The sequence below is a fragment of the Diadema setosum genome, chromosome 19 (genome assembly GCF_964275005.1).
Source record: "Diadema setosum chromosome 19, eeDiaSeto1, whole genome shotgun sequence".
Classification (NCBI taxonomy): Eukaryota; Metazoa; Echinodermata; class Echinoidea; order Diadematoida; family Diadematidae; genus Diadema; species Diadema setosum.
Window position 1 is genome coordinate 7,140,920 of NC_092703.1, and position 15,568 is coordinate 7,156,487.

The following is a 15,568-nucleotide window of genomic DNA, read 5'->3' on the forward strand; positions in this document are numbered from 1 at the left end:
TTATTTAGGCTGTATTCCATGATGTTTGCACCAGCAGGGGTTGAAAATGCATTTTGTATTTTTCTCCCCAAAATCTCTTCGCATTTTGTACATGCATCCTTAAAAGGTACACGACATGGTTGAATTCGTGATCCTTTTTACGACTATCTCTTCCTCATTATAACGGACCATTCTGAAAGAATGAAATCATTCATTTGTAAAATACAGTGTGAAATAATATGAACATCACGATGATTTCATTAATTATTTTGGCTGTAATCTTTTACGTAGTATACACATCAATGTTTCACAACCAGCAAAACAACTGGAAGTCGGAACTAACATGGGAAGGATTATGATTTTGCAGAGGTTGTGCTTTTCTAATATATAAATAGGTTAGGAGAGTCCATCTGAATTGAGTTGTACATCATTTTAAATCTTAGAGTCTGCTCTTTCAGAAAGAGGATTGAGCTTTCAACTTTTTGCGAGATACTAAGAAACCACTAATGAAGTGCTACAGAGTGTACCATTCTCAGAGGAATTCAAAGTTCATTTGATGAAAATCGGTTTTGAAATGGCTGAGACATCCAAAAACAAAGTAAAACAAAGTAAAAGTGATTCTAATGAAAGGTTGTTCCACCTTTTATTAGGAATCGCTTTATTTCGGATTTTTCAGCCATTTCAAAACCAATTTTCATCAAGTAAACATTGAATTCTTCTTGGAATTACGTGCCCTTTCATTTTGTGAAGCTACAATCAGACTATTGCAGTTTGACTGCTGAACTTCACTCAGAGTTTTGTCATAGATGAGTCCATAGGTGATGGCATAGGTGCTTTGCCAGGCATTAACCAAACCAGAAATGAGACAAATCCCCCTTAGAAAAAAAAGAGAAGCAAATGCATTGCAAAACAAAACAGAACAGCTAAGCATGCAAAAAAGTCAGTGAAAAGCAAACGGGTGAATCGAAGCCCACTAAAAAAAAAAAAAAAAAACCCGAAAAGAAGATTTATAGTAAAGCGGAAGAAACCATTTTAAAATGGACAAATCTCTTTCAGCACATAACAGTCTGATTTCTGATTGCTTTGATGAATAAAGCTATTGTGTAGTAGACAAGGTCATTATTATCAGTACTATTATCATAATTAGTATTCTGATGTAGGAAACCTCAGAGTGCAAAAAGAGTGGATAGCAACACATATCATTGTATGCTTACAAAATATTTGCAATGATAGAATTGCTTGAAGTTCAGCTGCTTTCACAATTTGATTAATAAACCATGAAAATATTTCAAATGATTATGAAAGATGTGTTGAGGTATAAGTGATCCAAACATAAATACATCAGTGAACGTTGCAGTGCATTATTTTTGTAATTGTTTCCAGGTGTGTGACGGCAAACTTTATGTAACCAAGTTAGAAAATTATATCTATGCGGGCAATTATAATTTGATCAGAAATATATGACTAAGAATAGCTTATAATGTAGAAATGAAGTAGAGTGTAATACCAGAAAATATTGTGAGTGATAATAATTTCACAAAGACTCTTACCAGTATCATCATTGTGGTTATGATAATTGTGCTGTGATTATGACGATATTGAATAATGAAATACATGTTTTCAAGATCAGATTTTCCAATGAATCAGGCAACCAGAATATGAAAATTTGACAGCAACATAATGCAGTTGCAGTTATATAATGCAGTACATGCAGTTACATAATCTGTCACATGACATGTAGTTAAATTGTGTAGAACTAATATTAATGAGTATGAAATTGATAGTAGTGAATGAATTAAATAATTGAATCAATATCGGCGCTCGTCATTCTGCGTCTTTAAATGAAATGTGTTTCAATTGTGGCAATTGATGAGTAAAATTAAATCCAAGTATGAAACCATGAATACCTGCAGAAACTAGAACTATTACTCATTGTGATTTTTACCCCCACCTCCAACTGAGGGAGTTTGTTCAACCAGCACTAACTTTATACAGTTTTATTTTTTTTTTAAGTTGTTACCATGGGAACGCATTGTTCAACATTGAATAAAGTTGTGTTTTGTTTATTGAAAAATTCTGTTCGTCATATGTGTCATAATTACGTATCGCAAATCAAGTGCTCAAAAACTGAGGGAGTTGGATGAATAAACTGGTAAGTCCTATGATTTTCATAAAAAATGATGTTACCATGGCAACACACTGTTCAATATTAATGAAAGAAAAGTTGAAAGAAAAGTTTGCACAAATACATATTATGACTCACATGTGTCAAATATCAAGTCAAATGCTCTAAAGCTGAGGAAGTTAGCTGAATCCACAGTATTTTTATATGATTTTCATTCAAAATACTCTGTTACCATGGCAACAAATTGACAACGATCAAAGAAGAAATTCGCACATCAGTCGATGTACTTTAGCAGTCTCATGTGCCAAATTTCAAGTAAAATGCTCAAATACTGAAGGAGTAAACTGTCTGAATCCACAATTTTTTTTTGTATTATATTCATTGAAAATGCTGTTACCATGGCAACACAATGTTCCATATCTATGAAAGATTGAAGTTTGCACAACTGCATATCTTAGTGGTCACATGTGCCGAATTTCAAGCCAAATGCTCAAACGCTGAGGGAGATGGCTGAATCCACAATAGTTTTGTATGCTTTTTATTCAGTCTGTTGTTACCATGGCAACGCATTGTTCAACAATGACGAAAAATGAAGTTTGCACATCTACGTACTATACCGGTCACATGTGCCAAATTTCAAGCCATATGCTCAAAGACTGACGAATTTATCTGAATTCACAATATTTTTAGATGCTTTTAAGTGAAAAAAAATGCTGTTACCGTGGTAACGCATTGTTCAACATCAACAAAAGATTAGTTTTGCACATCTACATACTGTAGCGGTCACATGTGCCAAAATTTAGGTCAAATGTTGAAAAACTAAGGAAGTTAGGTCAATCCACATATTTCTTTGTATGATTGGTATAGAAAAAAACCGTTGTTGCCATGGCAACAGATTTCTTCACACTCACACATGGAAAAAAAGCGTCTTGCACAACTACACATTACATTGATCTGATTCTATGCTGAATTTCAACTGCATTGCTTTAAAACTGACGGTAGTAGTTTAATCCACAATAATTTGTATGATTTTTATGAAAATATGTCGTTGCCATGGCAAAGCATTACGCGACATTAACGAAAAAGATGTCTTGCACATCTACCTTTGACAGTGGTCACACATGCCAAATTTGGGGTCAATTACTCCAAAAATGAGAAAAATGTTTGATACAATGACTCTCAAAAAGCTATCACATAAACTTAGGAGTGCTCCAGACCACTCCTAGATTTATGTCATAGCTTTGCCAAGTTAGGAGAGACTTTATGTGCTACAAGCGTGTAGCTTTGTTCATGAAATGGTTTCTAGAAAAAGTCTCTCCTAAGTCTGAGTTTATGTGATAGCTTTATGCGATAGCTTTTTCATGAAACGGTTTTTAGCAAAGTCTCTCCTAAGTGTGACTTAGGAGAGAGAAAGTCTCTCTTAAGACTTTCATGAAATGGACCCCAGGAAATCAGCTGCCTACTTTATATTGAGACTTGCCATGGTTACAAATAAATTGCTTCTGCAAATATGCAGGATATAAGATGGCAATTAATGAAAGATTTAAAGAGATTGTCACAGATGGTTATTCCTTTGTACCATCAGCATGCCTTTCCTCAGATATGCTTTTGATCTTTTGGACCAATATATTTTTCTGATTGATGTTCTGGTACAATTACATTGTTGGTAGTTTCTGATTGTATGTACCTTGCCAAAGAGTTTGCAGAACTACCAGTGTTTCTTTAGTCACTTTTGCCTACTTCATTGCTCTCTTTGTTTGTATGGTGTTTTTTTGTTGTTGTTTTAGGGTATTTTATGTCTCTTTGAGAATAAGAATACAAAGAGAGTAAGAATATGAATTGGTGAATGTGCCTCTGAACCTGAAATGCAAAGGAAAGCAGTAATGGTTAAAAGTGTGTGGATCATTATATCAATCAGTCCACAACACCTGCTCTTCATGTTCATGTGAAACTTGATAGAAAGATGATGGAGCAGAGATGCTTGTGATGATCACCAAACTTTCCCCCCACCTTTGTCTCTCTCCACCAGGGTGAAGTGGTGAATAGCAACCTGCCCATTGACCTGCTCTACGAGCTGACAGACAAGGAGAAAATCGCCAGGGAATCCCTGGAGGACCTGGCCAGCATCTCAGAGCTCCTCATCCAGAAGGGACTGGCCCTGCGCAAGAGGTGAGAGGATGCTCAGCAGGTCCATCTGATTAGGGCAGGGGCTTGAGATGATGATGATGATGACGATAATGATGATGATGATGATGATGATGTTGATGATGATGATGATGATGATGATGATGTTGATGATGATATTGATGGTGATAATGATGATGATGATAATACTAACTGTAAAGATAATGATAATTAAAAATGATATTGATAATGATGATAATAATAGTGACACGACAGCAACACTGATTATGATGATAATAACGGGAACTTCTAAGAGCGAAGATTTGAGGATCAAAGCATATGTTAGAGATTGTACTTTATCAGTCAATCTTGTATCATCTGGACAATATGTTTGTTGCAATTTTTACATCCCATGGGCTAATAGTTCATACTTGTTGATTGAGGGCAGCAGTGTCGACAAATTGTCTTGGGGAAGGATGAAAGTAACAGATTTGAATGGGGTCATGACCCTTGGTCAAAGAGTAGAAAGTCTCAACCAGTAATCACTATACCATTTCAAGTAAAACAAGCTGAATTGACAGAGGAAGGTTGTGAGATGAAGGTGTTCGTTTAAAACACCATTCGTAGATTTGTTTTTCCCCGCTATCAATGAAATTAACTTTGCATATTTTGTCACGTCTTGCTCCTATTAATGTGTCCAAAAAGTCTTATAAAAGCAGACATATTTGTAAATTTCATCTAGGGATGAAAAGTGACATTTATAGTAAAAAAGGGACGGTGCTATTTTCTTGATCAGGGTGAGGTTGTTCCGCTGATGATAACATATCACAAATTTTCTTTCACAAGGCGGAAGACACGACTGACAGCTGAGGCGAGGAACGTAACCGTGCCCTTCACGCCCTCTCAAGAAGTGACTCCACCTGCTAAAAGCCCTACCAAGTACCCCTCCCCACTCAAGCCCCAAAGCAGTGGCCCCAGCTCCCTTGGCACAACTCGCTCTCCATCTCCCAGCAGTGTAGGAAATGCCACACCCGAAGGACGTGCCACGCCCAGTGATGATGATGGCGACCGTCGATCTACGCCCACTGTTTCCTTGGAAGACTTGGATGGTGACGTTGGCTCCTGTAACGGGACTGCGAGGCTGGAGCCGTTACACCAGTATCTGGCCCCACCCCTCCCCCTCCTCTCACAGCTCCAGCTGATTATTACCTTTGTGAGCCCGGAAGGCGTCATTCATGGCCTGGAGGTTGACAAGTGTAAGTGTACTGCCATTCAGCACCTAAAGGGCTTTTTTGAGCTCACCAATGGCTCAAGCAAGCTGTTGAGCCATGTTTTTTGTTATTGTTCTTAGGTTTTTTTCATCGTGCACTGTCCACAATTTTTTTTTTCAAATTTCTGTCTCTTAAAAGCCCTTTGATTCTCACTGAGCCTAGAAGGAAACATTATTAGGGTTAGGGGCTAGCAAACTTCTTTAAGTGGTTCAGTGGCCACCATGCAGACCTAGGGGAGGGAATAAACCATTCTAGAAGTGAGTAGATATCAGAGATCTTCATTCAAATTAGAAATTACACACTTCAAGTGAAAATTACTCTCCCATTGCAAAACTGTGAACACACAATCCCTAGATGATGTTTGAAGTGATCACTAGAACTACTTGATGGCTGTTTCATATGGTGAAAAAGATCTATTTATTCATGACATTTATGTAATATATGAAAATGCCTTTAAGGAAGTGTGTTTTTAATTATTTTCAAGCATGAAAATGTTTTTGGAGGTCACAGATATCTGAGGAAAGTGTAAAAAATAAAGGAAAGGAAAGAAAACATGACTGATTTTCTGATATGATTTATGGCAAACTTTCCATAGTGTGTACAGTAGTTAGAGAGTTTCGTAGTTTCACCATCTTGCATGAGTTCTTAAAAGTTTTTAAAAAGTCCTGACAAGTGGTTCCAAGCAGAACTAGCTTTCAGCTGAAGAACACCTCTTTTTTCATCTTTCTGCTCGCCTATCCTCGTGCGTTCTCAACGTTCCTTCAAAGGACTAAAAGAACTTGGTGTTGCTTTGAAGTTCATATGTCCCTTTTTCAACCCTGAAAATTACATTCCTTTCATAGGCTTGGATACTGTAGAGGTAGGTAACGCAGACCATTCCTCAGAATGCTAAAACTGGAAACTTCTTTATGATGGATTGGGAGTTCATACTACAGATTTCTGGTGAATTTAACCAAACCCGAAATAGTTCTAACTGTTAACTCTGTTTAAGAGGGGAGTGTATTCGCAAGTGAAGGGGGTGGATCTTCATTTCTCTCTTATAAAAACTCTTCAAGTAATACCTTAGATATCATACACAAGGTTGGGAGACATCCTTTAACCATGCAAAATTGTTTGATGTTTGCCAAAGGGACATACAGTCAAACCTGTCTTCGCAGCCACCCGTCTATAGCAGCCACTTCAAAATCCCCCTGCATGAAATTGCTGTCATATAGACCCTTTATATTGCAGCCACAAAAATTTAGCTCAACCGTTAAATCAGCCGTGAATACATTAACTTTTACATTCATTGCATGAATTCTACTGGGTCCTATCAAGAGAACAGAAGTAGGGTGAGAGAAAATTTAAAATGAAGTAAATTGTACCAAAAAAAAAATCCCCCCGAAAAAGACAAATAAGTTTGCATGAGCAACTGTAGTTGCTCATGCAAACTTATTTGTCTTTTTTTTTTTAAAGAATATCATGCAGTATTTTATGCTAGTATACAATGAAAGTGTTGAAATCAAAATGGCCACAAACCTGTCTATAGTGGCTACCTGTCTGTAGTGGCCACCTGTCTGTAGTGGCCACTTTTGTTGTCTCCCTTGGGTGGCCGCTATGGGCAGGTTTGACTGCACCGCTTTCACATCTCTCTAGTCACTGAGTTTCCTGTTCATCTTTCGTTGCCAGTCCGAGAGTTCCAGCTCCTGATGGAAGCTCAGCAGAAGGAATGCAATGGTCAGAGGGTGGTCCCTCTGGGGGCGGGGTCTGTGTCCATCGGCCAGTGCCTGTGTGCCCGCTTCTCACTGGACAACATGTGGTACAGGGCAAGGGTCATCGGCATCACAGAGGAATGCATAACGGTGAGGACCCGAAGTGGTTTGATGTTAAACGCGTGGGATTCTCTGAGAGTCTTGTTATGTAGCATTTCAGGGATCTGGGCTACACAGTTTTACACACATGGGACTAATGGAATTCTCTTACAGCTTTAGTCACAATTATCCAATGCTAAATTTCTGTTTGGAGTTCTTGCTCTGCTTTGTAGACTTGAATGAAGGAAACCAGCTCAGATATGTTGCACCACCTTTTGAATGTCAAATGTCATGATAGGACTGCTAAAAGTCTGAGCATAGTTTCAGAATCCTGTGAAAAGGGGAAAATTCAAACTGAGCTATTCTTTTATGACTGTAACCATTAAGGCATTTAAATGCATGTTCAATGTTCTGAAGAAAGGAATCACTTTGAAGCTATTTTATTGACAGTTTGCATAGAACCTTTACTTAGTTGTTGTAAAGATAAGAGTGATAGTAATCGTTCATGCCGAGTCCTAGCTTGTATCTACTGGCTATAGCTTGCTCATGTGGTAGTTATTGACCTTTTTAACTATACTGTGATCATGCACACAATAAATGATACAGCTGTGTACTTTACCAAGTAGAACATCTTGCAAGTTTGATTCCAAATGCAGTTTTGCTGCTCAAACATTACATGCTCTCCTTTTAACCCTAAAAAGACTGGGGGGGGGGGGCCTAAAAGGCCCCCCCCCTCGACATTTCGCGCGATTACTCTGCAACACGCAATTCTCTCGCCGCGATGCTCTATGACTTTTTTCTTTCGAGTTTCCCGCACATTTTGACGCCAAATTTGTGATGCCCGGGGGTACGGTTCTGAAGTTACATAACTTTTTGTACATGCACGTGAGACCGAAAATGGCTCAAAAATGTGATTTTGTGTACAAAGTCAATGCAAATTGAGTTTTTTCACATGGTTCATATAAATATGCTTATTTTTACTCTCAATGGCTAAAATTAATTTGTTTTAGTATTATTATGCTTCAAAAAGTGTCTGCCACAAATTTTGTTTAAATAAAAGCAAAAACAAAAGGTCGAAAAAACAAAGAAATACGTAAGAAATTCATAAAACAATAAAACAAATAAGAAATTAATTTTGATACCGAATTCTTTTTCAAGTACATTTGCGGAGAATGCCACAAAGAATAATTAGACCAAAAATGAGCACTTTTGGAGCTTTATTTACTGATTTAGATCAAAGAGTCTGATTTCTTGCATAAATTAGCATAATTAATCAAAATAAAATAAAAGAAGACTATTTTGGAAAATTTAAATATACGATCTTGTAGATTACATCGCACACTACCACTGTGCAAATTTCCGCGGCGATCGCGCAATCCACGGCCGAGATCTTAAGGGGGGGCCCTTTAGGCCCCCCCCAGTCTTTCGAGCTACCAAAATAGCCCAGTCTTTTTAGGGTTAACACTATGCACCCATCATAACAATGACATTGCAGCCTCTGAGTGCGTGTTTCTTTTAATAGTATGATGTTATGTTTCGTCAGAGGTGCCATATGCAGCAATAAAGAGATATTCTTGGGGAGCAGGAGGCAAGGAAATTCATTTTGAAATTTAGCTGGACTTATTCCTTGTGTTATGGTCATGTACTGTGTTGAGGCAGAGTATGCTTGGCAAGCGTCTGTGGGAAATGCTTGTAGTAGCAAACTCAAACTGTGTGTTGAGGCATAACTACACTTCCTATATGTAATCTGTTGTACAGGTGAAGTACATAGACTTTGGAAACACAGAAGAAGTGCCTTTTGACAGGGTCTTGCCAACCCCATATCGTCTGGATATTCCTCAACACAGCAGAGAGTGTGTGCTCTACGGTGTGCAGCCGGTAAGTCCCACATCTCACAAAGTCGTGAACTGTTTAGTCAGAAACCTCACCCTGTTTGCTTACTGTTGAGATTGCTGTTTTGATCCATTGGATGTCTTGTGTTGTGCATCATTTTCATACTCTTTATATCTTTGTCACCCGGCCAGATGTTGAGAAAACTTGGCAGGAATAATTTTTGGAGGGGATCAGGGAACACCAAGTATTGGTACAGGTGACCCCCATGATGGCCGCAAGGGACAGATCCCCAAAGGATTTCAATTTAATTCAAAGTTCTTACATCCAGATGCAGAAGTAGCCCAATCTAATACCCTGTTAAGAGCCCCCCCCCCCCCCCAAAAAAAAAAAAAAAACCAAACAAACAAACAAACAAACAAACAAACACACAAACACACAAACAAAAAAAAACACAGCACAACCTCCGAGACGTACCATGTTCACCCATGATAATGGGGACTCTAGAACGGTCACGGCGCAAAGCATCTTGGATGAGTCTGGGGTGAATCTGAGGTAGAGATAGCACTAGACAGCCTAGCAAGAGTCTAGCACAACCTGCGAGAGTTGTGCTAGACTTGTGCTAGATTAGGGGACTGGACTCGACTGTCTCTAGTACTGCATTTAGATGCTCGTAGGGGAACAGAATATAGTTTCCACAATTTGATTAGGACTCAACAAAGAACGACCTTTACGTACATCGGCTTAGATCATGGTAACATTTTCAGGATTGCCAACAGGGTAATCAGTAAAGTGGAGAGACACATGGGTCAGATAAGGTGGCAATTTTCGTCCGTCCGATATATGATGAGTAAAGGATTCTTCAAAAAAGTTTGTTCTAGTAAAGAAAGAGAATTTATAAAAATGATGTTGATGATATATGGGGTTACTTCCATTGGTGTGTGTCAAAACCTTGTTCTGTGTGTAAGAAACCTTGCCAGCAAAACTGGTTTTGATAGATGTGTGCAGGTACATACTGTCTCGTCCTCTCTCGTGTCTGTGAGATTCCATTGTGTGCAAGTAATGTTGTGATAATGGTAACGGTGCAAATATTCAAATATAAACCAGGTTTGTGAAGATTGATTTGCATCGGTTATACATCACGAAAGCTGGACTTCAGGAAGCTGAGTGGCACATAATTCTATGTAGAGATTAGATATTGTGCCAAAGTACTCCCTACAGGTAACAATAACCTTATTTATGGTTGCAGATTTTTATCAAGTGTCACTGTCTATATTTCTAGTTAATAAGATCGCAACTGCTGATTTATTTTTTTAACAAACATAATTCATTATCGGAAAAAGGGGACCAGTTTGGTTAAAACCTGTAATCTAGTGCTATTTATTAGTGTTGACATGTCTGCTACTTGCATGATGTAATTCATATTTTGAAGCTGGAGACATATTGTCAACAGTGCCTTTAAAGATAATATAAAGTTTTGGTACCTCAAAAGTTTCCCTAAGTTTCCTTGTCTTAGTTTGTGTTTCAGGTTAAAGTACCTTTCATAGACTGTGAGACTTACTCGCCCCAAAATGCTCTCATGTCTTAGTAATCATGCAATAATGGTTTCGTACAATACGTGTACATTGATTATCGCGGTACCGTGTCGAGTCAAACTAACGGCTCGTTCGAATTTTTCAGAGCCCGCTCTGCTCTGGTACGAAACCATTATTGCATGTAAAGACCTTCAGCGGGAAAGCTATCATTCATTGTGAAGTCAGAAAGCTAAAAGTTGACCCCCTTTTCCCCTAATACATATTATTATTATTATGCAATGCCAGACTTCAGTATGTAGTATTAATTATTTGTAATATGACACTCGTGGGTAAAATTGAGTGCAACAACTTCACCGATAGAGTGTATACTGAGCACAAGAAGTTATGAGAGGATAGTGTGAAAGTTTGCCACCGTTTCAAAAATTTCAGATGTAGTTGGGAGTCATGCAATAACACACACTCAGTTGATTGATTACTCTTCTCTGTTTGAGCTGGCTGCTTCAAAAAGGAAATGGCAAAATTGTCCAGTGCAGTCTTGTGTTTCACACTTTAGTATCGGTGCAAGCACAAAGTGTGAATTTTGTTGGGGTCGAGTTGTGTGTTAGTGGTTGGAGGGATGGGGTAGGGGGATTAATGTCGGGCATAACCATGGAATCCCACTGGAAATCAGATGACGGTTATCTGTTGCGAACGCATGAAGAGAAATTTGAAATCACTCTCCGCAGCTCTGATCAGCACATGTAACCCGTGTGTCCGGGTAGTGATTGATTAAGTCTGCCGCTTGTTTTGGCCCTGACACGGGAGGAAGAGAGGTAAAATATTCCGGCAGCACTCGCCCGAATCCGCACGTAATCGCACACCAGTACTCTGTCTTTTGCGGCAGTGAATTGATACAGCTCCTGCTTACCAAAAAAGGATTTTTTTCTTCTTTGTATGGATGCTCTGATGTGGATGTGTGTTGTAGGGAAAACTGAACTTACGAGATTCCGTTTCTTCATAACGAGGTTTTCACCGGCGTTTAGGGTGCCTGCAGGGTGTCTGGATTTCCTAGCAAGATGCAGAAACATTGCCAAGGTAGATGAAACCCAAAGAAACTCTGTGTGTATAGGAAGATTACGTGGGTGGACATGGGGTTCACATTACTACAAAGTAGTTGCCGTGTTTCCTGTATCTTTTTTTTTTCCCGACATAGATTACAATGTAAAGTAGTTTCTATTGTACAGGTCAACCAAAGTACTGTAAAGCAGGTGAATTTGAATATATAAGAAGTAATTAGCCAGTACCCCATGCAGGGTACTACCTTTTTTTGTACATAACAGTTTTTTGTACCACTTGCCCAGTATGGCAAGTAGATTTTCACATTGTTGCAGAACATTTGCTTGAACATGAATTTTACTTGCCCGAAAAGAAGGTCCAAAGATATAAGAAAATGATATGGAAAATCGCCTGTAAGTCAAGAGCTTGATAAAACACTGTCGTTTGAATAAACAGCACAATCTGTTGGTTTACACGCTCAAACACATTTGAATAACAAACTTGGTTCGACCGAGTGTTGGTGTTGCATTGCATTGGGATTTCTTCAAGTAAGTGCTGGGAAGCTTCTGAAATGAAATTGGAGTATGTTTCATCACTAAACAGTCATTATATTTTGGCTTCTGTATGGTTGACTTCATTCAGATTGCAGCATTCCCAGAGATACCAACTGTTACTCTTCCAGTATTTTATTCTTTTTTCTTTGGCCAAGAAGATGGCAGGTTTCATAAATTTCAGGTCACGCGTCTATAGAAATATAGGTAAAATGCTATTTTCCTTAAAAAATCAGCTTTTTAAGTCCATAAAATAATGTTATTCTGTTTAGGTTGGCATCCCTACTGTCTATAGTAAAGTTGGTATGGACTGTATGAATTTGAGATGGACGACTGAAGCGAGTACTAGATCCCCAAATGGTTGAGGCATCGTAGCATTTGAGTATTATGCAGAGAAGAATGTTTTCATCAGAAAACCATGAAGAAAGTCGATGTGATCATGCATTTCAGAGGAGTTTTCATATTGCACAGTGCAGAGGTAAGAGAAGTCTGCAGCATAAACATAATGCTCTCGTAAAAATAAATGATTCTGTAAAAGTATAGCATTCTGTGGAAGTCCAAGAGGCAACTTATTGTCACCAGTTTTCAAGATCATTTGAAAAAAAAAAAAATTAGAGGGTAATTGTCTGAACAAGTGTGTGACTATTTTAGTGTTTTTGAAAATGTTACCTTTCTGCAAATCCAACTCAATTTGTCTATCGGGGAAGAAAATAGAGAAAGGAATACCTAAGTGAAACTTTATAGCCAGTTCAATTTTGCCTACTGCAAGAGACCATTTTTGTTGTTGTTATTGTTGATATATTACAATTCACGGATGTTTCTTTTTCTACAGCCTAGTAACAAGCCATTTCTTTTTTTTCCACCGGCCCCCTCCAATTTAGTTTCTAAGGCAGGATTTCATTTAGTTGTTGCTAAGTAGGGCAAGTTCTACCTATAATAACAGAGCATACATATAATTTGAATAAATGTTTAATAGTAATAATACCAAAATGGTCTATTGGCCAGGTAGCGAACTTTTGTATTTTTTATTTTTAAAGGGGAGGGTACTTCCTTGATTCTCTGAAGGACTGACTGCACTTTTCAAGTTTGCTTCAATCACAGTTTACCCACTAGGTGTAGATCGAAGAACTGCAGTTACTGTCCTTTTTCCTCCTGTGTGACATTTACGAGCATATTCTACTCAAGTCTGCTGGGAGGCAGGAAATAACAGGTCATGAAGTGGACAAATTTCAAGGACAATTTATTGATGAATTCAGAACGATGGCTGATTTTAACCAATTTTCAAGGTTGCATTCATTTGCAGTTTATTTGATATGGTGGGGTATTGTCTTGGGAAGGAGTGGTTGACGTTGGCATAGTACTGAGACTGCTCTCTTGAAGGTACAAGACGACATCCTCAGAGCACTGGACAACAAGCTCGTTACCTTCATCGTCTTCTTAGACCTGTCTGCCGCATTTGACTGTGTTGACCATGATATTATGCTGGCTCGCTTAACGAGCCACTTTGGCATCTCCGGGAGTGTGAAAGCTTGGTTCACCTCTTACCTCTCCGACCGCAGCTTCAGGTTGAAGGTTACAGGTGAGCTTTCGGAACCAATGTCTCTTGCTTTCGGAGTTCCTCAAGGTTCCGTACTAGGCCCGCAACTTTTCAGTCTATATACTCAACCCATGGCTGACATCATCAATCACCATGAGGGCATACAGCATCATAGCTATGCTGACGACGTGCAACTCTACACCTCTGCAGACCCGAAGGACAGTCAGGCAATTGAACTTGCTCTCACCACATTATCTGCATGTGTCAGGGACCTACAGCTGTGGATGGAGGGTAATCTGTTGAAACTGAACTGTGACAAAACTGAATTCCTTGCTGTCGCTAATCCGCGGTTCCATCCCTTGATATCTGATGTCACCCTGACTGTTGGTAATGTCGTCATTCATCCATCAAGTTCAGTTAAAAGCCTAGGTGTCGAAATTGACTCCTCCATGAAGCTGAATCACCACGTTTCTTCTCTAAGCAGTTCGCTTCATTTTCATCTCTCAAATATTGCACGTATCAGGCCTTTCCTCGATAAGAAAGCTTGTGAGCATGCTGTGAGAGCTCTCGTTACCTCAAGAATAGACTATGCAAACTCCATGCTGTCAGGTACTTCTTCAAGTAATGTCCAGCGCCTTCAACGTGCTCAAAACCGTGCTGCAAAGCTGGTTTTTCTAGCCAAGAAGCGTGACCATGCCTCTCCTCTTCTTCAGCAATTACACTGGCTCCCTGTGCAAAAGCGAATCATCTACAAAATCCTGTCAATCACGTACAAATGTCTTCAGAATTGTGCTCCATCTTACCTCATGAGTCTACTTTCACGTCACCAATCTAAAAGACAAGGAATGCGGTCAGGCCAAGACCCAACCCGGCTGTCTGTCCCTAGGACTCTCACTCGGACAGGAGACAGATCCTTCTCAGCAGCTGCCCCACGCCTATGGAATCAGCTCCCTCAAAGTATCAGGGAATCACCATCTCTGTCAGTTTTCCAGAAGTCGTTGAAGACTTTCCTTTTCAATAACTGATTGATTCATTATGTACTTTTTTTTTCTTTCTCTCCTTGTCTGTTGTATTTTTTTCCTATCTTTCTTTTCTCCTACCTCCCGAGCGAAAGATGGATTTGTGAAGCGCTGTGATACATTTGTACTATTTGTAAGAGCGCTATAGAAATACTAATATTGTATTGTATTGTATTGTATTGAATGTTACTATTATTCAAAACCTTTTTACTATCAAACAAAACTATAAAAAAAAAAGAAAAGGAAAGAGTATTAAAACCACGGAAGTCCTTTCAGCCAGCACAAAAATGTGCACTTTAATTTACTTTGATAACAGAGCTCTCTGTAATGATAATTAGGGTGAAAAAAATGGTTTGATTTTAAAGAATGAAAGAACAGATGTACTTTAAATTGATGCTTAAAATGGCATGTTTTCATGCAGACTATAGAAACTTTCCTTCTTTTTTTCCCCTGTGTCACATTTTTTGCATAGCAGGGTATCATGTTTAAAATCTGTTTTGGAAGCTGGAAATTACAGCTTATGAAGTAAGCAAATCAAGGAGTACTGTATTAAAAGCTAACTTAACTTTTTTGTCCCCGCCGAACGAGTTCGAGCAGGGGACTATGAAACGGGCTCCGTACGTGTGTGTGTCCGTGCGTCCGTCCGTCCGTGCGTCCGTGCGTGATCAAAATGTTAAATTTGCTACTTCTCTGTCATTTATGAGCCAATTTTGATTCTGTTTGCTTTATATGATAGCACTACATGGGAGCTTTGAAACTTCTACACAGAATT

The 15,568-nt window shown here is 38.8% G+C and overlaps 1 protein-coding gene across 1 annotated transcript in view; it reads left to right on the top strand.

The window, feature by feature from the left end:
* LOC140242963 (RING finger protein 17-like) overlaps window positions 1-15,568 on the top strand; it is a 152,810-nt gene that overhangs the window by 35,289 nt on the left and 101,953 nt on the right. Inside the window, exons 26-29 of the mRNA XM_072322707.1 lie at window positions 4,134-4,273; window positions 5,075-5,484; window positions 7,168-7,340; window positions 9,048-9,167. Coding sequence (XP_072178808.1) covers window positions 4,134-4,273; window positions 5,075-5,484; window positions 7,168-7,340; window positions 9,048-9,167 — 843 coding nt within the window. The remainder of the gene's footprint in view (window positions 1-4,133; window positions 4,274-5,074; window positions 5,485-7,167; window positions 7,341-9,047; window positions 9,168-15,568) is intronic.